The following is a 26258-nucleotide window of genomic DNA, read 5'->3' on the forward strand; positions in this document are numbered from 1 at the left end:
GCCGCTGTCAGCAAGAATAGAGAGATGGTGAGCTCTCGCTGCGCCAGAATGGGTTGTGAGGACATTAGAGCGAGGCTATCGTTTGCAGTTCGCAACCACCCCTCCCAGATTTCACAGAGTGATTTTCTCTCTTGCAAAAGGCGAATCAGCCAGGATTCTGCAAGAAGAAATAACTACCTTGCTATCAAAGGAAGCAGTACGAGAAATACCCCAGGAGCAGAGCCAATGTGGCTTTTACTCAAAGTATTTTCTTGTGCCCAAGAAGGTAGGGGGACTACGTCCGATACTGGACCTACGGGCTCTGAATCAGCATCTGAGGTCAAACAAATTCAGGATGTTGACGACCACCACTCTGCTGCATGTAGTGCGCCCAGGCGATTGGTTTACATCAATAGACCTGAAGGACGCATATTTTCACATCCCTATTTACCCGCCTCACAGAAAATTCCTGCGCTTTGCGTTTCAGGGCAGAATGTACGAGTACCAGGTCCTGCCGTTTGGTCTCTCACTGAGCCCTCGGGTATCTGTGAAATGCACAGAGGCAGCCATAGCCCTACTGAAGAGACGGGGCATCCGCATAGCAACATACATAGACGATTGGCTGCTGATATCGAGTCAGAAATAATGGGAAGAGAGCACACCAGGTTGACAGTGGATCATCTGATGGCTCTGGGTTTCACCAGAATCTACGAAAAGAGTGTCCTGCACCCAGCTCAGGCCATCTCTTTCATAGGAATAGCTCTAAACTCCACCTCGTACAGAGCGTGTCTCTCTGTGGACAGAGTAAAAAATATGCTATCACATGCCGGCATTTTTCAGGTTCTGAGATTAAAGTCAGAATTCTGAGAAAAAAGTCAGAATTCTGAGATTAAAGTCAGAATTTTGACTTTAATTTTTTCTCCGAATTATGAGAATAAAGTCAGAATTCTGATAAAAAAGTCAGAATTCTGAGATTAAAGTCAGAATTTTGACTTTAATTTTTTCTCCGAATTATGAGAATAAAGTCAGAATTCTGAGAAAAAAGTCAGAATTCTGAGATTAAAGTCAGAATTCTGACTTTAATCTCAGAATTCTGGAAAAGAAGAAAAAAAAGATGTGCCCATTTTCTTTTTCCCAGTGGCCCTAATCCTCTTCCGTACTTTATGGATCCTATCTATGAAGTAGAGTTTTTTTTTTTTTTTTTTAAATCAAACTAACAATAATTGCAACTGTTTTTTTAAAAAAAAGAAATTGTTATTGTTTTTTCTTTCTCTTGGTATTCTCTCACAACATTAACTTAGCTGAGTATTGAGAAGAGCTTTTGTCTGGTTGAAGGTAAATGATTGAACTGGTTTGCAGTAATTCTCATCGACCACTAGGTAGAGACAAACACATTAACATCTTATTAACATTTTCACCACCCTTACCATAATCTCCTTCACTATCTGCACTATCTTGGTACACTTGTGGCAATATCTTCAATGGGAGTTCGTTCTTGGTGTAAATGGATGGAAAAGGTTTCTGAGTAAAAGTGTGCGTGAAGGTGTGAATGTTGATGTCAGGATCTTAGAAATGACAGCTTTCCGCTTTTTCACTCCAGGCAAACTCTGATGCTCAGCAGCTTTTTTGGGGGGGATGAATAGGGTGACTGGATAGCCATCAGCCCTCTCTAGATTTTCGGGAAGCTGCTGCCTCTTCAAGGCTTGCATAATCATGAGTTTCATGCATCCAGTGCATTTTAAAGCTTAACATTTGGTTTAGAGCAGTGAATATGTTTTCTGTAAAGTTTATGGAAAGAGCAGACCATTACATGCTTCACACTCATACCCAGGTACTCTGGAAACAACTCAGTGACAACATCAGTGCTTGATAGAGGTTAATAATATTATATTTACTGTTATGTTCTCCTAAAAAGGTCCAGGGGATGAGGGACAGTGACAAAAGGAGTCCAGGTCAAAAAAAAAGAGACAGGGAGGCAAAATGGTTAAATTAAAAAGTTTTATTAATGCTTCTATCAGTAAATGAACTAAAGGTAATGGTCATGCCGCTATCACCATTTAAAGAAACAAAACAAAACTCAGGCGTCGGTCAATAAACTGAAAAGTAACTAAAAAAGGGTTTGTCACCAAACACATTCCTCTCCACCGAGCAGGATCAATCAATCACCAAACACACACACAGTTCACTAGTTGCAAAACAACATGGCTCTTTGGCACTAGAGCTCACCTTTCTCTGGCCTTAAGTACTTCTAATTGCTGATAGGAGTCAGCTGTACAAAAAAGGTGGCAACTAAGGCAGGAGATATGTGAAGGCCCCTCACATCTTCACATGATAATCTTTAAACGTAATAGACACCTTGTTTTTTTATTTTTTAAATCTCCACCAGGGAGATTATCTATTTGGTAGGGTTTGTGTTTCATTCTGTCTGTAAACACGATACCTCAAGGTTTTGAATGAATTTTGATTAAATGTTTATCATCCCTTTATAACACAAACCTCTGGTCCTGTAGTCATGGAGATGTGGTTTGACGTTACTGGATGCAACAAAAAACTACCTTGAAAAATTACCTTTCCAGTTATTTTTTTTTTTTTCAGTTTTAGCCACACTTAATCCAGTTTGTCAACAAAACCAGCAGAGCAGGCATTGGTGCAAATGTTTATTGAGAATATGATGTCTACATGATAACTTGTGTTATAATACCTGTTACATCATCAGTCTTTCCCTGATAAATCACCCATATTACAATGCAGGAATCCAAAACAAATACAAGCTAAACTGAAATGACAACACCTGAAACTAACAGGAACTGAAATAGAAAGAAATAAACAATTAGAAATAAATAAAAACTAAATGCATTGTTGGGAAAACATTTCATTATGAGAGAAAAAAAAGAAGTTGACTCGCTATAGTGTAAAGTATTTGAGGAGCCACATATTAGATAACTGAAGGGGCAAACGGTATTTGTTTATCTGTTAAAATGAAATCTGTGTTTGAATGGAGCAATCCATATAAATGCCAGATAACCTGTTACTTACACAAACACATAATTTTATACATGAAAACATTAAAGCTGAATAATTTGAGATTATCACTTCTGTTTTGCATGATGACCAAAAGTTGGCTTCGTGTCTCTTGTTAAAATAAACAACACAAAAGATTCATCATATTGAACTGAAATTAAATTGCAGTTCAGACTTGATACAATCACTCGATCTGAGGTTTTTTAGTTTGTAACAGTTGGTATCACAGAACTTAAAAGCCACCTTACATATGGTTATAAAGCTATAAAACACCATCCTCTGAAAAGACACAAACACTAAGTGTTTTACCCTTAAATATTATGCTCACTCCCAAAGATTACACACGGTCAGTGAACTATGCTATGAATTACTGAAATGAATAAACAAATTTAAAGCAACATTATACCCCAAATCTATATAAACAAACTGCCCCATTCCTGATTTTCATATGAATAATTAGTAGATAACTGGTTAACTAAGTTGAATAATTTCTCTACAGTTAAATAATATTAATATGAGATAACTGTGTCATAACTGTGGAATGTATTTATTTATTTTTTAACAAGGATAGTTTTATCATGTGAGCTCTCTAACTAGCTGTCATGCAATCCGTGTGTTTATTTCCACCACTTCTGGCTTCATGCCTATGAACCACCACCCTACTTCACTGTTGCGGGCAACATCTTCAGTGGAATTTTACTCAGATTACTTACGTATGGAAACATCTTCTCAGTGAAAGTGTGTGTGAAGGTGTGTATGTGTGTTTTGGTGTCAGGATCAGAGAATGACACCTTCCCCCTGTTCCAATCCAGCTGAACTCTGACCTTCTTCACTGCCTTTAAAAAGAGAACGGTGGAAGACTCTGGCAGGGAGCGCACTGTGTATTCACCTTTATAAAACCCTAGCCTCCATAATCCAGATTGCGGCTCTCCCTTCCTTTTGGCAGACTCTGCTAACACACCGACTTTCCAGTCTGTGCTGTTTCCAACTTCAACATCCCAGCTGTGAGTGCCTGAGTAAAAGCCCTCGGAGGCCATAGCAATCGGGTAGAAGTCAAACCTCTCTGGATTGTCGGGAAGCTGAAGTTTCTCACTGACGTTCACTCTGGTCAGATCTTCAGAGATGAGGAGATTTGGATGGGCAGAGTTTGGGTCCAGAATCACAGGAGAGTAGGAGACCATCTTCTTCATCTTGTTCCAGATGTTGTAACCCAGGTTGCCCAGGTGTTTGGCCACATCTATCAGAGCTTCTGAGACCACCTGTGGAGCATCCAGCTGGGGGTACAGCTGGACCATGTTCATTGTACCCTTGTAGTCCTGCAGAAAAGCGACGTTTTCAGCTTTCAGCTCCTCCTCTGCAGCTCTGATTGTGGCTGAAAGACCTGCCATCTCTCTGCTCAGAGCCGCAATCTTCTCCTTCATCTGCTGACTCTTCTCTTGCTCTTCTATACTCAGAACAGCCAGCCTGGTCTTCTCTTCCTCATCCAGAAACATGCGAAACATCTTAAACTGCTCCTTGATCTGCTTCTCTGTTTGTTGAGCCTGGGTCTTAATGTGTTTCTCTGTTATATCAAAGTTTCCTTTCGCTTTTTGTAAGACCTTCAGTTTGTCCTGTAAGGGTTTCAGGGCTTTCTGGAGCTCTTCCTTGTGATCCTGCGCGGCCTCATCGATGGGCCAGAACTTGTGGTCGACGTGTGCTCTCGAATCACGACAGATGACACATGCTGGCTCCTGATGGTCCAAGCAGAACAGTTTGAGTTTCTCAAAGTGCAGACTGCAGATAACCTCAGACCCTGCCGCAGTGCTCTGATTTTTCTTTTTTAAGTAGGCCTCAGCGAGGTTCTTTAAGACCAAGTTACAGGGTGGGTCACTCTGCTCAGACATTTTTTTACAGACTGGGCACTGCTGTTCCAGCTTCTGTGCCCAGCAGTTCTTCAAACAAGTCTTGCAGAAGCTGTGGCTGCATGTCAGGAAAACTGGATCCCTAAAGATGTCATGGCAGACGGGACAGGAAAGATCCTCCTCGGACTGGAAAGACATCTTTTCTCAGAGAGAAGCTGAAAACACACCGAACAGAATTGTATAACAGGAAGGCGGCCAGGCTTACTTTCACTTTTGGTTTGTGTTATAAACATATAATATTTTGTCTCCTTAGAAGGGAAGAAATGTACTCTTACCTTAACTATACTAGTTTCGCCTTGTTGTCCTTTCTCTGTTGAGATTTTAACCTTGAGATAAATTTCTCACCCAGACAGCGCTTTTGTTTTTCTCAGAGGAAGAACGCCCAGGCTTCCTGCCTTTTTTTTTTTTTTTTTACACATAGCTGAAAGAAAGTAGTCAGGTGGGTGGAGTTTTGTCAGAAAGGAGAGAAAGCTGTGACCTGTTTTAAAGTGCTCCTAAAGTATTCCCATTTTAAAGTGTTTTCAGTAGTTCAGACATGGAAACAGGCAAAAAATAAACTCAACAATAACAACAGCTGTCTTACTAAATTAAAGATCACTAACAGGCAAAACTGTAATTCCACTGAAGTCCAGCAATTATTCTCCTCTTAGCTTTTGTTTCCTATCAACCTGCACCTGGGTGCAATATTGGAAAAATAAAAAGTTGAATGTTTTTTGTGTTAAACTTTCCATTAAAACAGCTTTTAACAAATATCAATTAAAAATTTGTTAGGCAGACATTCAGTATAATACAATGAATCCACTGATATTAATGTTCTCAGGTAGGATGACTCAAAATACCTGTAACAATCACAGTAACAAAACAATGAGTGTTAAAACATAATCATAAAACAAAGGGAGAAAAAACAACATTTTTTTTTATTATTCAGTTGTGAGGTCATTTTTTAATAAAAGAGATTTGTGGCATATTAAGTCTTTTAGGGACTCGTCATGTGAACATGAGTGTGTTCTTCATACATTCAGCTTTTTGAATAAAAGGCAGTTTTATTTTCTATTGCAGCCCCAAATGTAATATTATCAGACAATATTACTTTGTACTTAGAAAGTCTGTATGGATTTATTTTACATGTTTCAACTAAATTATGTATTAGGGGGTTTTACCTTAAGAGCTAGAAAGATCATTTTTTGACATTTGAAACATTTACATCTTCAAAAACTCTGAGGCCAAATTTACAATACTGAATTGTTTACACCGAGTCAAACCTGCTTCATCAAAGGGTTCAGTGATCCTTTGGGTCAAATATCCACTGATTTATGTTCACATCTGTGCACCATTTTAAGTTCACTTTGTGTTTGTCTCTACCTAGTGGTCGATGAGAATTACTGCAAACCAGTTCAATCATTTACCTTCAACCAGACAAAAGCTCTTCTCAATACTCAGTTAAAATGCAACAGAGTAACCAGAGAAAAAAAAGGATTCAAAATGAAATATATTTACTGTTACCGTTTACTGTTACAAACAGCTGCAAATATTGTTAGTTTGAAAAATAGACTATAAAAAATAGTCTACTTCATCTGTTGCAGTCAGTGTTTTTGATCATAGACAGTCACAACCTCATATTACAGCCTTTTCTTTGTGCTTATAGTGTCTAAGTGATCTTTCTATCACAGTCTCTGTATGACACTGAGGTGTTATACAAGTTTGTGCATCCACCATAAAGTAGGGCTGTGTAACCCTGTGTTCATTTTTCTTCTGTTGTACTTACCTTTCTTTATTGCTGTGGCCACTTTCATTGACAGCTGTAGCCAATCCTTCTGTGCTTGACTAATTGAACTGGACCTAACTACTCTGTTTGTGCTCTTAGTGCCTTTTTAGCATTTTGATAGAATTAGCTATCAGATCATTTTCAGTGCAGAACAAAATATCATTTGTTTTATGGATTTTATGGTCCAATTTTGTTGAGTGTAGTTCTAGTATTTCTTTTTAGTTTGTTTTTTATTAGCTTTAATTAGCAGGAAAGAATTGCTTTGTGCAATTTCTAAATGCAGTTTGCAACCAACCTAGTATTTTATAGGTTTTAGTTTGGTTCTTTTACACTTGAAGGGAAAACATTGGTATGTGGCTATAAGCGTCAGTCATCATCATCATCATCATCATGATCAACATCATGAATAACATCATCGTCCTCATCAAGAATGCCATTAACAGTTTCACCACCTTCATCGTGATCTCCTTCACTATCAGAGTCTGCACTGTCATGAGACACTCGTGGTAATATCTTCAATGGCAGTTCGTTCTTGGTGTAAACAAACGGAAAAAGTTTCTGGGTGAAAGTGTGTGTGAAGGTGTGAATGTTGATGTCAGGATCGGAGAATGACAGCTTCCCGCTTTTCCAGTCCAGGCAAACTCGGATCCTCTGGAGCTTTTTCTTTGGATGAAAGGAGGACGAATCTAGTGGGGAACGTATGAAATAACTACCCTTACTGAACCACACAGCCCATAATCCACACTTAAAGTCTGTTTGTCCCTTTCTTTTAGTTGATTCTTCAGCCACACCAACTAGCCAGTTTGGACTGTCTCCAACTTCAACATCCCAGCTGTGAGTCCCTGAGTCGAAACACTCGGAGCCCAGGACGATCGGATAGCCGTCAAACCTCTCTGGATTGTCAGGAAGCTGCTGCCTCTCTCCAAGGCTCACACTGGTCAGATCTTCAGATATGCAGAGGTGTGATTCAGCTGTGTTTGGATCCAGGATCACAGGAGAGTAGGAGACCATTTTCTTCATCTTGTTCCAGATGTTGTAGGTCAGGTTGCCCAGGTGTTTGGCCACATCTATCAGAGCTCCTGACACCAGCTGTGGATCATCAAGCTGGGGGCACCGCTGGACTCTGCTCACTGCAGCCTTGTAGTTCTGCAGGAAAGTGATGTCTCGTGCTCTCAGCTCCTCCTCTGCGGCTCTGATTGTTTCTGAGAGACTTGCTATCTCTCTGCTCAGAGCTACAATCATGTCACTCATACTTGCACTCTTCCCCTCCTCTTCCTCTCTCAGAGCAGTGATCCTGGCCTCCTCTTCCTCATCTAGAAACTGGTGAAGCTTCTTAAACTGCTCCTTAATCTGCCTCTTTGCGTGAAAGGCCTGAACCTTAATGTGTTCTGCTGTTTGAACAAAGTTTCCTTTAACTCGTTCAAAGGCCTTCAATTTGTCCTGTAAGGGTTTCAGTGAGATCTGGAGCTCCTTTCTGTGATCCTGCGCAGCCTCATCGATGGGTCTGAATCTGTGGTTGCTGTGAGTTTTTGAGTCTCTGCAGATGAGACACGCTGGCTCCTGATGGTCCAGACAGAAGAGTTTGAGTTTCTCCGAGTGCAGACCGCAGAGCGACTCGGACTCTGCTGAAGCACTCTGATTTGTCTCCAGTAAGAAGTTCTCACACAGGTTCTTTAACACCAAGTTACAGGGTGGGTTTTTCTTTCTAGATGCACTCTTACAAACAGGACACTGGCGTATTTCTTTCTTTCTCCACCATCTTTTCAGGCAGTTTCTACAAAAGCTGTGGCTGCACGACAGAACAACAGGGTCTCTGAATATGTCTCGACAAACGGGGCAGGACAGCTCTTCTTGGATTCCAGACGACATTTTATCTGTGACTGACGTTGTTAACAAACCACACAAACAGGAAGTTAGACACTTACTAATCTATAGAAGGTACTTCCATATTTTTAGCGCTCTAAAAACTCACGCAAACGAGGTGAAGTAATCCCAAATCTCTTCTCCTTCTGTGGGTTTTGTCTTCTGGTGAATAATATTGTATTTATTACAGAGTTTGGAGTTTCCTCTCAGTTGAAAAAGATCTTCTGCTTCCTCTTTTTAGTAACGTTAGTCAGGAAACACGTGGAGCGCGCTCATACGTCAGAGGTGCTACATCACTTTAAATTTGTTTACAGTATAGAAGATATCAGTTAAAGAGACAGCATCAGCTTCCATGGATTACTTTAGCCTCTATCCACCAACATGAGTACATATAATGTATCATGATCATGATGATTACTCAGTTGGTGCAGATTTGTCAGCTGCACATCCATGATACGAATCTTGTACACAGCCATGATTTGTTGGACAAAGACAGTTTGTTTTTTTTTTGCCTCTGTGCACCACGAAAACTTTTTTTTCAATCAGTCAGTATGTGATTGAAGTTTAGATTTTCAAATTTAACTCAATGAAGTTAATAAAAAAATTTCTTTGTGTAGGAATTACATTGATTTTTATACAAAGACCCCCATTTCACAAGCTCAAAATATAATTAGACAAAGCAACGTCATCTTGAAAATGTGTTGCTTTTGAAACAGCTCTTTGTTGTCAGTGACTGTCAGAAGTCTATAACTGCTTTTCCGCAACTGCGCAATCTCTTTTACATTTCCGGCCTTCTTCTTAAGTGTAACCAGTGGTTTGCGCCTTGATGTAAACCCTCCTTTACATTCATGAAGGTATTTATAGATTGTGAAGTTTGTTTTTCTTAACCATGGAAAAAAATATGTGATCATCTTCTGCAGTTGTCCTCAGGCCTTTTCGTGTTGCTGTGCTTGCCAGTGCAATCATATTGAGAGTTTGAGCAAACAGCTAACAATGCACTTTCAAGACTCTTTAATTTTGTAGCATCTTCAACTTAAAAAAAAAAAAAACTAACTTGAGACTTGAGTCAGTGTGAAGTGGCATCATATGTCTATAAAAGTAGAATTTTTAGGTATCTGTACTTTACCTGTACTTTAGTTTTTATTTTTCTGACAACTTTTTAATTTTGTCAGTGACACATGATAAACTGCAGATTTAAATTTTACATGTAATGTCATAATTTTAATTACTTATTGGATTGGTATATGTGTTTTGATAAATTATAAATGATGTATTTTCATTTTGTGACGCTGGACAGACCCGGTGCACCTAAACGCGTAGTGAGGGTGTGCTGGGAACGCCTAGCAAAGGCCCCAGTCCGCGAGATCTTCAACGCACACCTCCGGCAGAGCTTCAACAGCATTCCGAGGGAGACTGGGGACATTGAGTCCGAATGGACCATGTTCAGCATCTCCATTGCCAAAGCTGCTGCATTGAGCTGCGGCCGCAAGGTGGTTGGTGCCTGTCATGGTGGTAATCCCCGAACCAAATGGTGGACACCAGAGGTGAAGGAAGCCACCAGGCTGAAGAAGGAGTCCTATCGGGCTTGGTTAGCCTGTGGGACTTTGGAGGCAGCTGACAGGTACCGACAGGCCAAGCAGAATGCAGCTCACATTAGAAAATTACTGTGAGTTGTGATTGTTTTCCATGTGCTGAGCAACTAAACAGTTTCTATCATTACCTGCTAAATCCCACTGTAACTCCCGATTGTACTAATTTTCCTGTTTAGGTGTGGAGGTGAATTTACCATCTACAATGTAAGGAACAGAAAATTGTTATTTTTTAAAATTCTCTTTCACTTTATGTGTCCTACATAACAGATTCAAGCTTTCATGAGAATTAGAATTTAGATTGGAGTAGTATTTGCGTTCCCATGTACTAATATTGTTTAATATTATATTAATATAGTGCATGATTCAGTTATCTTTTTACAAGAATGGTTAGCAGGATTGTCCTTCAAGGAAGTACTTCTTTCTTTCTTACTGCGAGTACATTTCAGAGCCTGTATTTCACTTTTACTTGAGAAAAACAGCTGCTACAGTATTTCAACTGTTACTGGAGTATTTGTAAACACAGGTACTTGTACTAAAGCAAAGAAAGTCTGTACTTTTGCCATCTGTGGTAAAATGTAAGATGTAATGAACTACTGTTGCAGTGAAATGCAGTTAATCCCAGCAGTGAAATGACAGTAATTTGTAGGCATAATCATAAAGATCTGATGCGAAATGAGTTTTATAAAAACTAAAACAAAAACATGGAAAAACCACAACAACACCGAACCCAGTTATTTGCAGATATTTATTTTTTCCAAGTTTAAAATGACAAAAAAAAAGCAAGGAAGGTCCAAAGACAAACACATTTTCATAAAATCTGCTGTTTAATAAAAACCATGGTACAAATGAAATGTGGAAAAAAATCGAAGTTTTACACAGATGAAAGTTATCGATCTATAAATCACACAATCTCGTGATTTAAAAATAACATCTAAAGACAACCACGTGATTTTACTGCATTAGAAAAGAGACATTCAGATGGTTGTTTTTACTCTGCTATGAAACAAAATACTAAGCCATGAATAATGAGTCGTAAGGCACTGCTGGCTCATATAGATCACAGTTCAGTATACAAGTCAAAAATTGATGGTGACAACACCAACTCTGTCTGTAGAAATAATTAGCCAATAAATACATTAGTAAACTGACCAAATACACAACACCAAATTAAGTTTTTGCATTAAAAAAATTAAACTTTGCAACTTTTCAGAAGCAGTCGTAAATGCACAGATGTATAGATCTTAAGTTGTGCTCTGAAAACTTATGAACTTAAATATATATATATGTAGTAATTTAATTTATTGATAAAAGATGTTATCTGGATCCAGAAATCTTTGTACCATTTAAACTAGAATATTGCACCACTAACTCTGGTCTTGTCATTTCTTGTTTAAATTTTAAGCGCTTAGCAAAGAAACTCTGTTTTTTTTTTTTTAAAGAAATGTTAGTACATATACTAATAAGAAGCTCAGATCTAAATGCAAAAGCACAGCGATGGTATAAGAGGCGTTATTTTGTAACCCATGAAAACAAAATCAGTGCCAATCAGTTTGCAGCTAAACATAGTCACCTAAAGAAGAAACACGTTTTCCTCTTTACTACTTTCAATCTGAAGTTGAATTGCATATTTGTGGCATTTTTTCTTTTTCTTTTTACATGTTAAGTGACAAGTTTAAATCACATTGTCTGTACAGTGCATCAAACTAAAAAATTTTCCGAGTTCTTTAAGTCGATGGTAAATGTTTTATTCTTTCTTTTGTATTTTAGTTTATCTGTCTGAGGGAGTAAGGTTAGCGCACAGCCAATAGGAAAATATACGCAGTCCGTGCAGGGCCAATGGTTGTGTGGATCTTGACGCGCTAAGAACACTCCTGTAAAATATATTCTGAATATCAAAAGGTTTCTTTCCTGGATAACCCCGTGACGTCTAACCCACCCACCACTTTTCCAGACATTAATTAATCCTGATCCTAAACTAACGGAACAATTCCAAGAATAATTCCTCTGAAAAGTTTTTACTTTAAGACCAGACTGCATCCTTGTCTGGGAAACAGAGTCTGTATGCTCTGAAGAATGTATGTTGGTTAGGAGCCTCTCTTTGTACCAAGCTAATCACAATGTGCAAAACCAAAATTTACATTCAGATAGCAAGGCCTAAAAACAGTGTTTCAGGTACTTGTGATTGCCAAAGATGACCTCAGAGGGTTAAATAAAGGTAAGAAATTTACAGCTTCAACAAATATTAGTATAAAAAAAATAAATCTTTACTGCATATAATTAGCTTTTTGACGCATGGACAATTTCTTTTGAACAGTCAATGTGAGGAAGACATGGTAATTACTGGCCATCTATATGTACATAAACTACAATATCATTACATTAAACCTTATTTGCAGTGGAAGTAATACTGAAAATAAAAAAAAATGTCTGTAGAAAATGTATTAACAAAAATGTACAGGAAAGCTGTTGCATCCTGATTAAGCAAATCAGACTTTTACATTTGTGGTGAAAACATTTTAAAAGTGCACTGAAGAAATCCACATGTTGGTAGAGTAATGTGTAAATGGCATTCACTGTTGTACTACTCCAATGCAAATAGGGCTTAAAACAGTTCTCATTCACATTGAAGCCAAAATCTGATGTTGTGAAAGCTTCAGATTAAATGTCATCACCGACAGCAATTACAAAAATATTCTGAGTTGTTCTGTTTTTGTATAAAGTAGAAAATATTTTTATACTTTAGGATGTAAAAAGATACACAGATGGGTACAGTTACAGCTTTACATAGAAAAACAAGAGATTGGCGGGTTCAGAAAACAGCAAAACTCAATATACAAACAATTTTGTTAGTGTTACAAAATTAAATAGGACTGTGGCAATAACAGAATAAATTATTAGCTATAGAAACATGTTCATTATCCTCATTGTAGAAAAGGCTGAGGATGAGACGACATGTCGGTTTGGTCACATATGGTGCTGCTGGCTGATTAAAGTTTAATCAGGTGGTTACTGTAGTGAATAAGGCTCTCAGAGTGTTGCGAAACTCGAGCTGTCAGGATCACGTCACTCAAGTTTGTCCTCAGTCACTCTTTACTGAACTCTCTGCCTCGCTCAGGTCCGTCTTTCTGCTTCTTCATTTCAGTTTGTGTCTGTCCTCGTAGACATGGAAAGGTAATGACTGGTTATGCGTTAGTGGTTATACTGAATTACAATTACTAAAACAAAATAATCAAGGTAGGGTGTAAACTTCAATATGGAATTATGCTCCTGGTATCCGGCCGGCAGGTGTCCTGAAACGGGCGTTTCATGTAATAAGAGCATATGCAAATAAATCCAATAATGAATATGGAGATGAAATTAATAGAATGGGCCTAATTTAAAGGAGCTAGTGGAGAACATTTGTATGATTTGACCACTAGGTGGTGCTCAGAAAACATTTTACTGGTTCCTCTTTTTTAACTAAATGTAAAAAGGTTTGCAATTTATAAATAAAATTTATGTTGACGTAGTGATATCTACCTATACGATTTGATGGGGACAACACAAACAGACCCCTTGTCTGTCCTCCACTGCATCCTTTGCCTCATCTCTCCATCTCACCTACTTACAAATGCCATCTGACTCTGGTGGAAACAGCGCAGCTGTTCTAACTGCCTCACATCTGGAGGCTTTTCTTTACCTAAGAAAATCAGATGTCTCCAAACCAGTGCAAGTGCAGTCAGAGCTCACTTATTCCCCTTTTCATGGGCAACTAATGGGCGACAATGACCTGACCTATGGCATTTGAGTGTGGATCCCTCTCAGTAACATCACAGATTTGTGGGGATTTGGTTGGTTTTCTTCAGTTGAAAAAAAAAATAAAATAAAAAAAAATCCCAGGAAATCTGTTACACATCCACAAGGTAAACCTCTGGTTCTGCTCGAGTGGTCACCTGTCTGTCCACACATTTGTCCATTAGTCTGTCTATGCTTATCTCGCCTTCTCCTCTTTCTGCCTCTTCCTTCTGTCTCTTGGCGAGGTCACTCGCGATAGCCAGCGCTCCTCCTTTTAGGAACCTGACAAAGTTCTCGCCCACTAGCGGCCCCATGGCGTACATGCCCGGCCCGTTCGCAGCAATCACCCTGTTTGTAAACGGGTCCACCTCAATTGGGTTCCTCCGGCATGAGATGGGCTCCTCAGGGTTCATGCCAAGCGAGCGCCCGTTATTGTCTAGAAAGGAAAGGTTGGGGTGGGCGCCAATCAGAACCAGAGCCTTAGAGACCTGAACCACCGTCCGCTGGCCAGCGTCTGACTCTAGAACGCACTTTCGGTCAGGTCTGAACTCGACAACCCTGTGGTGCGGGAAGCTCAGGTAACCCGGGTACCGGGGGAGGGAGGAGGAAGAAGAAGGGGTGGAACGATGAAGATTCTGCGTATGGTCCTGTTGTGAATTATTGTGTTGATGCTGCTGTTGAGTCATCATCTGGTGAACCTGGAGGACAAAGTACAGAACAGAGGTTAGGCGGTTAAAATCCCAGACAACCGGGTTCAGCTGTCATGACGATCAGTCAGGAAATTGATCTGCTCTGCTCTCCCCACCTTGTGGTACTCTGGGTAGAGCAGTTTAGGCAGCTGGTTGAAGATGAGCTCTGGGTCGGTGACTGAGCGTCTGAAGGCGTGGTAGACAGGGGTGTTGAGATGGTGGGTGGCAAGTACTGCGTCGGCTGCCGTAAGCCCTGCCCCCACCACCAGAACGGGGTCTGACGACTGGTCGAGCTCACCGCGAGAGATGGCTGCCTCTAGATCCCAGAATGAGTGGCACACGAAGGGCAGGGACTCGCCCTGTACACCGAGTCTGGCCGGGATGTCATGCGTGCCCGTCGCCAACACCACATTGCGTGCTAACACGGAGAAAGGCACCTCCTCTGAAAGCGTGGAACCATCTAAAAGTAGGAGAGAAGAATCAATAGGTGAAAATCGGCTTTACTGAGAGGCTGCATGAAGTCCATATTAATATGATTTTGAGCTGTGAATCAAGCAAAACTACTTCAGTGCGGTCCTAGAATCCTAATATACAGCTGGCAATGTGCTTTAACACTTTAAAACACAACAAATGTTAACAGTGATCAAGAGAGTTTCATTCACTGTACCTCCAAGCGCTTCCCCCTCTCTCCGCTGCAGTCCTGTCACTCTCCAGCAGGGCGGCGACCCCTCCTGGCTGCTAGGCTGCCTGGTCACAGAGGTGACTAAAGTCCCACAGGCAAAGTTCTGCTCCAGGGACATCTGGGAAACGTAGTGCTGGTAGTAGGAGGCGATCTCTGCTGGTGTGGCACGGTCATTTCGCACATTTCTGTTGTGAAAGAAACATGAAAATACATTTAAATACAGGTTGAACACGTATTTATTTACAGACACAGGACAAGTCTGAGTGTGGTGCACAGAAATTAAAGACCACTATTCTGCTGCTATGGTCACAAATTTCTATTTTATGTAAATCAAGTGGGTCCAGCTGGGCTGCGAGTCATTTGAAAAACAAATTAAAGAGTGTGACGCATGAAGATGAATGGCTTTGTTCTTTTATTTCTCTGCTCAGCTTACTCAGAGGAGTTACTGTAACTTTAGGTCACTTTGGAAAAAACTGTATTTTCTTTGTGGTAAAAACTTTTATTAATTTAGGCCTCCAAGTCTTAATTTCATCAATTTTTATTACATTATCAATTTATTTTCATTTATATGACCAATACATCTCCTAAAAGTCATTTTTGTTCTTAGCAGCCTCACTGCAATGACAGCTTGAGCCGAGTCTTAAAAATCAGGGCTGTGGGGATTAAATCCAAGTATGAGCTAACTAAAAGAGCAGCTCCATCATTGAAACTCAAACCCCATTTAGCTTCAGGTTCTCAGCTCGTAAACATAAGCCCGGGTGGTCAAGATTTGTTATTAATAAAGGTAATCTGATTGTATTTCTCCACTGTGGAGACATCTTTTTGTACACAAGCCTCTCCGCCAGGAGCTTTATTACGGTTGAAAACTTCATGAACCCTGTTGAGTGTTTAAACAACACGTCGTACACGCTCTGTACACAAAGTGGCGGTTTTATTATGAGCAGACCTGCGTTTGTCTCTCATCCAGTCCTTCAGCTTCAGCCCGGGAAGCTCCATCCAGTTAGCCAGGCTCAGCGTCAGCATGGAGCCCTCCATTGCCTGCACACAGCACACACATTGTTAACACTCTTGTCATTCAAATCATGTTTGCCTTCTATCGTGTGCACATCAATTTCTGTGTGTAAATAAGCAGCTGGGAAAACATTTTCTTTTATGGGTTTGCTAAACATATCTACTTTACGATCGAATTCAGGCCATCTTATATAATAACATTTTATGATGATAAGGACTAAACAGCCAACCGTTTATCCTTCTGCTTACACAAAACAGAATGGGTTAGCCTTTAAAACCTATTCTGTAAGTTCAGACACTTACATGCCAGGCTCCTCCAGGTGGACCCTTCCCCAGCACCAGGTGGGGAATGGCACGCTCTGGCTCGTATCGCCATTCCAGCGGAGAGGTGTGGTCGAATCCGAAGTCGCTGTCTGGCAGCAACAATGAATCAAAGAGCACCGCTACGGGGTTGGACGACCGCCCTTCCAGCCCCTCGCACAGGTACTCCAAGTCCTACAAAGGGAGCATCTGTGAGGCTCTGTTCACACTGCACTAATGCAACTCCATAACTTCACAGAGAGAAGAAAAAGGTTTACCTGCTCCAGCAGCGACAGGTGAGGCTGCTCTGCCAGCTTGCTGTGCAGCAGGGGATTTGGGTGTGATGCCTCAGGTGACAGGTAAGGGGTGTAACCTGATAACAGGTAGGACAGGCAGATGCCTGAGGGGCCATTACCTGAAAATAAATGAGAGGTAAGGTTACACATTCAGAAAAAATGCAGTTTGATTATTATCAATTTTACCGCACAGCTGCACACAGATAAAAAAATAAATAAATAAAAAAAATTGAATAACTCAATTTAACTTCCAACAGAAACATCGCAAAAAATTTAAAAAAAAAAAACTGTCAATGAAAGAGGGACATTAAAGTCAGTGTGCTGCATGATTCAGTGGGTTTGGATACAAGAGGCCAATGATTCAGCAAAACCACGTAAAACAGTTGCATGGTCATGACTGAAAGTGGTCATCCCACTTTCAGTTCTCTAAGTAATCCAACTGAACCTTTTTTTTAAGACAGCCTTTCCCTTTGCTGATGCGAGGATTCACTCTGACTTCTTTTTTGTGAATCATTAATCTGGATTCATCACTGATTCATGGACAGTAAAGCTCTTCTTTTCCATTAGTGAGCTGTAATGCTGCAGGAGTGTTCACCTGAACCAACAGTAGAAAAAACAAAACAAAACTGAAGAAACCCAGTGTTTGCATTTATAACTGAAAATGAGGAAAACCGCAGTGGGTTTCCTTTAAAGTATTGCAGTCCATTTCAATGCACTGTTTGCCTCAATTTTGTGCAACCTCTGCTTCCCGCTGTTGGTGAGTTCATCTCTTACAATCTAAGCCATATTTAGCCTATAACCAATAGCTTGGCTAACTATTAGGCTATAATCTGGAAGCCCAGAGTCATGCAAAAGACTATAGAAATGCAGACAAAGCAAAACTGGCACAACTCACTCTCAGAAGTATATTTCTTCTCATGCACTTCCCTCTGAGCTCCATCACAATGATCCAATTTAATGTTTGTCAGGTTTATTTCAAAGCTACTGGCTAATATTCAGGGTGTGAACTTCATTAGTAACTGCTGTAATAAGTTAATTGAGCACACATCTAAACAAAGCTAATGACTGCTCCTTTGAGGTTTGTAACAGAACTATTAAAGTGCAGTTCTTCATGTGTGTTTCTTACCAATGATCACCACAGGCAAGATGTCTCCAGGGAGAATTTCTTTGTCATGAAGGTCCATTTCAACTGCAAAGAGGGGAGAGGAAAAAAGACATTTTTATATAAGACTGAGAAAGTGGTTCAGCAAAGTTAATGATTGTTGAGTCCAGTCAGCATTAACAATGGTGAGTCGAGTTCATTTTCATGTGACCTGTGGCACACACACTTCCCCTGCGGGGCCTCAGTTTGACATAGTAGTGCGAGATTGCGTAGATACACCATAAACCACACAGGAAGACAGTCTCTAGAGAGACGCTCATTTCTTCCTTGTTTACTCTCTGATTTGATGTTTTGTTTTGTTTTTAAACCTGCAAGTTTGAAGCTGTACTGTACTATTCCTGGGTTTACAAACAAGTCAAGACATAAAGGTCAAGTCAGTACATCAAGGTTGGTTGTAGAGGAACTAGATCTGTTACACACAGCAGTAGGTCAAGTGCGAGAATCAGTTTTACAACAAAAACACATCCACTGCAAGTTTAGACATCAACCCAGGGTTTACCCCAGGGTGAAAAGGCATTAGATCAAATGTAATAACTCACATCACAAGACGCTTAAAAGCCTGAGAGCACACGACCTGTAGTCACATCATATTTTACCCCCACAACATGCGTGCTGCATGTTGTGGGGGGGTTTCCCCTGTTAAGTTTAACTGTTGTGGATTAAATAAACAAACCTGGCCTTGGAGAGTCTTTTATTTGCTTGGAATTTTCTAAACAAAGCTCATCTTTAAGCACTCTCGCTCATTTTAATGTGCATTACTGTGTTTGTTTTGTTTCTAACTTTTTTATTTATTAAAGAAACCAAAGGCCTCAAATGTTCAAATAAAAATCTGTAATAATGTTTGAAATGAAGAAACTATTCACACTTTCAACTTTGTCTTTTTTTTCTGAAAGGAGACATTGCTGATGATTTTTTGCACAGTTTATGTACTAAAGGACCACAAGCCAAGCACCATTTAGTCTGATTGTATTCATGAAGAGTGAGGCAACTCTGGAGCTCACACGATTAAAACTGGGTAAAGCCTAAAGGGAAAATGTGAGTTTGGTGATTATAAGTAGTTTCAGGAAAGCTCTGACTGGCTATTTCAGGCGGTACAAACAAATGAATGATATCATAATTTATTTTGAGGACTTCTAGGAAAGACTATCAGCATGAAATGATGTTGATAATTTCCAAATTTTGGCCTTGCAGGTCTGACACTGAGAAAGGCTCAAACTGAGTGTTTTGTGATCAAAGTTAGCCTGAGACAAAAATGTGACCATAAAAAAATGAAAAAAAGAAATATTTGGAGGTAAAAAACAAAAATGTTTGGGATTGCATTAAATGAGAAAATCCTGTGTCCTTCAGCTGTTATCATGAGCACGACAAGGAGGACGGAGCGTAGAAACAAACGACCGAGGAACTGATATTCAGGGAGGAACGTCTTACTTCGTATCGCCCCTGTGTTTACTGGGTACATGCCTCTCAGTGTGGTTTAAAATAAACATCAAGTCTGCTGGAATCTCAGTGTTTAGAAAAACTCCTATTCCAAAACAAAAAGTGACAAACTTAACTCCCTTTTCCAACGGTCACACCATATAGGCCTATATACTCTAAAATTAAACAAAATTAGCAGAATGAAAGAAAAAAAAAAAAGATGGTGTAAGAGAAACGCTCTTAAATACATCCTCATTAGAAGGAGCTCAGTGCTCATCAAGTAGCTCTAGTAAAGGTCTCACTCAAAGGGTCCCTAAGTTTTTCTATCTTTAAGAAATATGTCAAATCTTTAATGCACTGGTGACAGGATGGAGGCCTTTTCCATTAAAATAAACAAAAAAACCCACCAAACACCTTGCATGAACTGCAGTTTCAGCAGCCACAGAGGAGTGCCGCTGGTATAACGGCGCCTTTATTTGTACCAAAACAGTGTGCAGTTACCTTTTTCCACCCCTGTGATGCAATGACCAGGAAATAATTGCAAATATACTTATTCATCACAGAAATGGGAGCAAGTCAAGTCAAGTCTGTTTGTCTCTAACCCAACTCATTAAAACTTAACAGAATGCCTAATAAGTAAATTACGAAGGGTGGTGCAAGAGCGTAATGCATTTACCCCTTTGCAGACACAGATGTCTATACAGATAGACAGACAACTGTAATATAGCCCATGATGTCAGCTCAGGTCGGGTATGATGTTACTTGTGCGCACAGGCCTGCCCCTTTACATAATCTGCTAAGTCATGCTTACACGGGCAAAAAGAAAGTCAGTGCAGGACATGGAGGGAAAAAGAGGATGACTCAAAGTAAAAAACACAAGGTCAAGATAAGCAAAGCAGTGAGAAGGGGAAAAAGAGCAAAGAAAAAAAAAAGAGGATCGAATGAGCCAGAATCAGCGCGAAAAAGAAAAGCTGCGAGAAAGATAGAGGGTTACATAATCCAGCCCAAACGTTGGCAGAGAGCCCAGTGAAGGCGGACTGCACACACACAGTCCATGACTAAATGAAGCCTAGTAGCTGAGTTTCCCCCTGAGATTGACCTGCTAGGGATAATTAGGCTTCCTCAGTTTCTTTGGCACAAAATGCTAAAAATGTTTTCCAGGGAAATGTGACTAATGTGCAGCACAGACATCATTAAACACTTTATTTTCAGTGTTTATGCTTGAAAAGAGGAATTTGGCTACAGCATTAAATGTACCAAATATAACAGTTATGCCAAGTTGTTATCTCAAAAAAAGAAGCAATCTTTAGAGGGATGAGACATACCAACTTCTTTATTCTGAGTGTATGGTAGCCTATGAGGATAACCAAATTAATATAGTTTACCAGAGTAAAGAGTTTCTCTTATTTTCAAATTAAACACATTCATTTAAATTTCAATCCAAATATAAAATAAAAAATAAACAATACTAAAAAGTCAGCCATGAGGTACTGTGCATGTTTGCTTAACTTCAGCACACCTGCAGTGATCTCTGGGTCACATTACAGTTATAAAAGTCATAAACCCTGTGAAAACTGGATAAAACACAACTGACCAGTCATAGCTGTCATCATTCATGACCTGTGAATGACTTTAGACTACAAAGACTGCTTTAAGAAGCTGGAGACGTGGTGGTGTTACAAGTCAGAAGTGCTTTTAACCTAAAACAGGACCTCGGTTTTACACCTTGTTTTAATTATTATTATATTTTCCCCCAAAAGGAGGTTTCCATTTGCCTTTACTGTCATCAAAAATCCTTAATAAAATGAAATGTTCAACCTGTTTTTATGTTTTACTTTCAGTGCTTCTTCTCTGAGAAGAGGCATACTTAAAAAAAAAAAAAAAAAAAAAATGGAGCAACTACACTTCCAGGTTGTGTATTTCCTTTACGGTAAGACTAATGTTTTGTGTGAGTCAGCTGATACTGACAAATATTCAAATATTGTAAACCAGATAAGTTTTATCACTACCTCTATCTCCCTAGGTCTACCTGCCTACCAGGCTTTTCAACACAGAGCGTAAGCTTATTTTAAAGCATTTTTTGTTACACTTGCTTTAGTAACACTCATTTACTGCAAAGGAAAGTTTGTCCCGCCACAGGTGGAGTATATAATTAACTCAGTAACCGCACAGCTATAACAATGACACAGCAGTTGTGTCAACTGCAGGTATGTGTGTGCAGTGTGCAGAGCCACAACAATATGGAGCCATGAAAGCCTTCATATTGTTTCAAAACTACAGGGTCCAACTTCCTGTTAAGACATGTCTTAAATCAGCTGCTCACCATTACATAATCATATGTTTTGCTCATGCGAAAGACTCAAATCAGCAAATCGAAACATTAACTTAAAAAGCAGAAAACCCTCACTTATTTAAAGACATATTTTAAATAACTGATGGCCCTTTGGGGGTGAAACTGAGGCACCATTTCTTATTTTAAACAACGGTCAGGCAAAGTCGTCTTTGCTTTACACTTCTGATGAATGGTGCAAGCAAAGCAGTTACAAAAACAGGGGGAAAAAAACCAAAGCGTTGGTGAGTTTCCCCTCTTCCCCTGTGAAGCTTGAATCTCTATGACACTGGATCAGATTCTCCACTCATCGGGCTGCAAATATAGCACAGGCTTATCTGAACTCTTATCCAACTGCTGATGCTATTTTAATACAGGCTCTCAATCTGAGCCCCTTTATTTTATGCAACGGCCTGCATGATTCTGTCGCTACCTGTGGAAAAAACTTGAGGAATGCTCCATATGGCACCTGTGCATACGCCTACCTTAAAGCTTCCAGCATCTGGCCAGCTAATCCGCCATATGCACCTGCCAGACGGCTAATGAGATTTCAGTTATGTCTGCCTAGACGCCTGCTGCAGTCTGCAAAGTGTACGGAAGAACCAAATCGGTTCCTGTGCAAAACACTAAACGCATAAGTATTCACACTTCTTGATCCTTTTCAGCCAGGTTTCTTCTGACTGGTTCCCCCTCACGAACAAATAGCTAAAACAATGGGTGGGTGGGATTTCTGTGCTGACAGCCAGTGCTGTGTACCTGATATCTGGTGTCATTATCATAAAATATCCCAGAGCGGGGGTTCAAACTGTCTACAGTCAGAATTTACTGTACATACACTAACCTCAGTTTGTCAGATTTAACCAGGTGTAATATGAGAGCATCACAGTAGCAGTACCTGTATGACAGAGCATAAATTAAACCCCTCTTTAATTGTGTCACCTGTCTGTATAAACTGAACTCTTTTCCCTGTGTTATTCATTTTCATTCAAGGGGTTTTGGCACTGGGTGTCCCTACGACCCTCTGAACTTCCTGTCAGTTTCCTGTGAACTCTCAGGCATCACTGTTTTAGCACCCACCCACCGACTCCACCTCAAGATAAACATGCAACTGAATTCTAAAGCTGTTTCTATTGTTTCAGCACAGTGAAGCAGTTATTGACATTAACAACTATAAAACTATGTGCAAAACCCAGAAGTACCAAAACAAATCAATCGCCAGCTATTGTGTTACAAAATGTAAAATTATAAAAATATACTTTTCCTATAAAAATACTGTTCAGCTATGGTGTGATAATCTTTAGTATCCCTAAAATATTTTATACAATAAACTACACTTTAATGAAATATTTGCTACTTTTAATAGTACTAATTTATATGTATTTATACATAGCTGTGTATAGGAAGCAAATGTGCTTTAAAAAAATTAATCTATAAACGTATCATTCTGTACTTATATATCTAAAGGTAACCACTCATGAATGTATATGATTCAGCATTGAGAGTACTTTTACTCCGGGTGCTTAGGGTAGATTTGGATGATAAAACTTTTCCAGGATTATGACGGATACTCAGATAAAGAGTATAAATCCTTTTTTTCAGTAAAAACCCATTTTTTGTGCAGCACGTCTGCATGAGCGCTACAGATGTTATCTGCTCTGCACTCTTAAGGAAAACCCTAGAACCGTCTCTCCCCACGTTGCACTTGCACCCGCTCGGTTCAGTCGTGACCACCCACGCCCCTCCCCGGCGGGTCAGCTGCGTGACTCACAGCTCCCAGCTCCGGCTGACAGGAGCCTGCCCTCCCCATCTAACCGCTCCACGAACTCAGGACAATGACTCACGCGACAATGGATGCTCACCTAAATGAATGGATAAAGAAGAAAGATGGTGGCCTCGGGCTACTCACTGATTCGCGCTGGAGGTGAGGCTCTGTGTCCTCCGCGTGCTGTTTGAGCCTTTCAGGAGACACGAGGGTTTCACGTCTGTCTTCTCTTTCTGCTGCTTCTTCTCTTCTCTCAGTCTGTCATGTCGGGACTCTGCCCCCTTCTTTTATATCCGCCTTCTCTTTTTTTCCCCCGCACGTGTTCACCGCGAGGCTCCAACTCCTGCGTCGTGCAGCACGTGGACTCATTTAATGTAACAGTAGAGGCGGTCCCTCCCCCGTCGACCAATCAGAATCACGCCTCGTTCCTAGAGCTGCCCCGGTTTTACCCTCTGAAAGCCGCCATCTTTACGCTGCTACGTAAAGATGGCAAAAGCAAAAGCCAGTCCTCGTGTCTGTGTAATTAATAAATAAATACACAAGAAAACAGAAAAGAAATAAAGATAAGACACATTTCTTATTTTATTATTACAGCATAACATAGTCATTGTCCCTGTATAAATAAAAAAGAGAGAAAAAAAAGCCAAATTACATCTGCTTCTGGATTATTATAAATGTTGACTTTTAAAAAATACAGTATTACAGTATTTATAGTCGGTTTGTAATGTGGAATTGCTTGTTTGAGTTTATTATTTAGAAAATCTCAGTTTAACTCCAGTTTTCACTTTTTCCGAGTTATTGGTAGCTTCTTCTATAACCTTATATAATTTTCTTAAACTAAAGCTAAAGATATTTCCTTGATATTTTTTATTTCAGTTTCGTAAGCATACATGATTGTTTCAGTAAGTTAATTAGTTTTTATTTTCATTTTTGTTAGTTAAATATAACATACTTGGATCTCTGTCCTGTCAGAAGCATCCTTATAATTCTTTAATCAACGGTATCATGAAAAACTAGCATTTAAATGTCGCATACTGATGAGAAAACCTTTGTTCCCATGTTTAGTTGTTTGCAGGATCCAAATTTGATGTGGGTTCCCGTTTCACAAGACATAACTACTGTTTTACCTAAAATTTGAACTTCCCTGATGGTTGTGAAGAAGCTGATGACAGCAAAACCAACATGCTGAACATCACTACAAAGCACGGGGCTAAAGAGCACAGGAACAGTTATATAATCCCTGAGCGTTTAGATTTATTTAAATAATTAGAATCAGCTAAACTTTAATAACATAAAGATAAAGCAAATCCATGTACACATATAGAGTAAATTAAAGATGTAAGAGACACACCTCTCACACACTTCTGTTTTAAAAGACTATAAGCTTTCAGGTGTCACATATTCGCAGACTCACACTCAAGTTCCTCCAATATGGCTGCCATACGTTACATCACACTTCATTCACAGCTGGTAAAGTTTAGTCGTGGTTATGTATTTTTGTTGTTTACGTTGCTGTTAAGGCGACGTCGCCTTAACTTTTCTGCTAAGACTGTTTTATTCTGAACAAACAGATTTCATTATGTGCCGTTTGAGTTTCCTGGAAATGCAAACAGAGTGGGCACTCCTCTGTTTCTTCCCCCTCTAAGAGCACCAGGTGCCCTTGAAACAGAGCACTGCATAATGACAGTTTAATAATCTGAAGAGTCCCATGTCTAGCTGATGTTTTTTCTGAGATATCTTTATTATTAGGCAGTCACATTTTATCTATTTCTATTTATTTGATATACATTTGTAAAAAAATTTTTTTTTTTAAAAAATCGTTCTGAGATGGATGGAATAACTGGAATAACAGGAATGCCATACATCCCAAAACACGTTAGATGACTTTGTGTCATGCGAGATTGTTGTATTTTTAGTCAGACTGTTATGCGGTCTATAACATATCCTCGTGCAGATTAACAGTAGCACACCTACAGCAGGGTTGTCCTTATGTAACTTTCAATTTTGCAGCTCCCCAACTGGGTTTACCTTTAAAGTATGCTCTATTTCATTCACTTTATAATAGATTACGAGTGGACAGTAATTGGTTCTCTCTGTCGTTACATCATTTTCTACATTATAATAAAAAAAATAGTGGAAAATGTGGTTATTTTCAGAATCCTTTTTTTTTTTTTATCCCCACAAAAAAAATCCACTTTTTCCTATAATCATTATCATAACAACCGATGTGATGAGAGCGGACAGAAAATCTACCTGGGTGCTATTTTTAAATCTTAAATTCTGATATTGATATTTTTTTGTTTGGTTTTTACTTTCCCTACAAAGACTCACTCAGAAGAGTGACTGTGATGGTCATCATGTTCAGTGGGGTTTTAACACAAGCAGGCAAAACACAGGACTTCAGAATCAGTTAAAAAAGTCTTACTTTAAAAGTCAATATGAGATGAAAGCTTTAACAGAGAAGCATCTCCAAAACACCCAGACCTCATAATCAGACAACAAGCTCTAAGTTTGAAGCCAGGCGCAGCCATGCAAATAATTTATTTTGCCTTCTGGGGTTTTTATTTTAAACACGAATAGGACTGCTAGTGACATGAAACCATTTATTGTGAACCCTACATAACAGAGCAGATCACCAAGTGTTTCAAATGTTTGAATTCAGCTATGTCGTAAAAACAAAGATGGCAAACTAAGAAGAAAAACTGTCACTAGAACA

At 39.6% G+C, this 26258-nt stretch overlaps 4 protein-coding genes across 5 annotated transcripts in view; all 4 read right to left on the minus strand.

Moving 5' to 3' along the window:
* The window catches only part of LOC116317143 (filamin-B-like), a 37845-nt gene extending 32540 nt beyond the window's left edge, over nt 1-5305 (minus strand). Inside the window, exon 1 of the mRNA XM_039612415.1 lies at nt 5175-5305. The gene's annotated coding sequence lies outside the window, so the exon portion shown is untranslated. The remainder of the gene's footprint in view (nt 1-5174) is intronic.
* On the minus strand, nt 2623-5308 carry LOC116317162 (E3 ubiquitin-protein ligase TRIM39-like). The gene is made up of 2 exons (XM_031735848.2): nt 5177-5308; nt 2623-5056 (listed from the first exon to the last, which is right to left on the minus strand). The coding sequence occupies exon 2, from the start codon at nt 5037-5039 to the stop codon at nt 3660-3662; it is 1380 nt and encodes a 459-aa protein (XP_031591708.1). The 5' UTR covers nt 5040-5056; nt 5177-5308; the 3' UTR covers nt 2623-3659.
* A 534-nt stretch (nt 5309-5842) lies between these two features.
* On the minus strand, nt 5843-8775 carry LOC116317099 (zinc-binding protein A33-like). Of its 2 annotated transcripts, none has more exons than XM_031735764.2 (2): nt 8639-8775; nt 5843-8546 (listed from the first exon to the last, which is right to left on the minus strand). In XM_031735764.2, the coding sequence occupies exon 2, from the start codon at nt 8533-8535 to the stop codon at nt 7033-7035; it is 1503 nt and encodes a 500-aa protein (XP_031591624.1). In that variant the 5' UTR covers nt 8536-8546; nt 8639-8775; the 3' UTR covers nt 5843-7032. The 2 variants fall into 2 exon arrangements, with proteins under 2 accessions (XP_031591624.1, XP_039467819.1); XM_039611885.1 differs by having other exon boundaries at nt 5843-8552; nt 8639-8764.
* A 3588-nt stretch (nt 8776-12363) lies between these two features.
* Nucleotides 12364-23955, minus strand: osgn1 (oxidative stress induced growth inhibitor 1). The gene is made up of 8 exons (XM_039612486.1): nt 23687-23955; nt 18000-18062; nt 16856-16992; nt 16581-16772; nt 16213-16304; nt 15252-15451; nt 14701-15044; nt 12364-14593 (listed from the first exon to the last, which is right to left on the minus strand). Exons 2-8 carry the CDS (start codon nt 18055-18057, stop codon nt 14009-14011), a joined length of 1608 nt encoding a protein of 535 aa, XP_039468420.1. The 5' UTR covers nt 18058-18062; nt 23687-23955; the 3' UTR covers nt 12364-14008.
* Between the last annotated feature and the right edge of the window lie 2303 nt (nt 23956-26258).

The sequence above is a fragment of the Oreochromis aureus genome, linkage group 5, assembly GCF_013358895.1.
Source record: "Oreochromis aureus strain Israel breed Guangdong linkage group 5, ZZ_aureus, whole genome shotgun sequence".
NCBI classification, from domain to species: domain Eukaryota; kingdom Metazoa; phylum Chordata; class Actinopteri; order Cichliformes; family Cichlidae; genus Oreochromis; species Oreochromis aureus.

Bases quoted from the DNA above. Each gene is read 5' to 3' on its own strand.
- LOC116317162 (XM_031735848.2), bottom strand. From the start codon at position 5,039: ATGTCTTTCCAGTCCGAGGAGGATCTTTCCTGTCCCGTCTGCCATGAC.
- osgn1 (XM_039612486.1), bottom strand. From the start codon at position 18,057: ATGGACCTTCATGACAAAGAAATTCTCCCTGGAGACATCTTGCCTGTG. The intron at 16,773-16,855 runs GTAAACCTTTTT...CTCCCTTTGTAG, and splicing joins ACCTGTCGCTGCTGGAGCAG to GACTTGGAGTACCTGTGCGA. The intron at 16,305-16,580 runs GTAAGTGTCTGA...TGCTGTGTGCAG, and splicing joins CACCTGGAGGAGCCTGGCAT to GCAATGGAGGGCTCCATGCT.
- LOC116317099 (XM_031735764.2), bottom strand. From the start codon at position 8,535: ATGTCGTCTGGAATCCAAGAAGAGCTGTCCTGCCCCGTTTGTCGAGAC.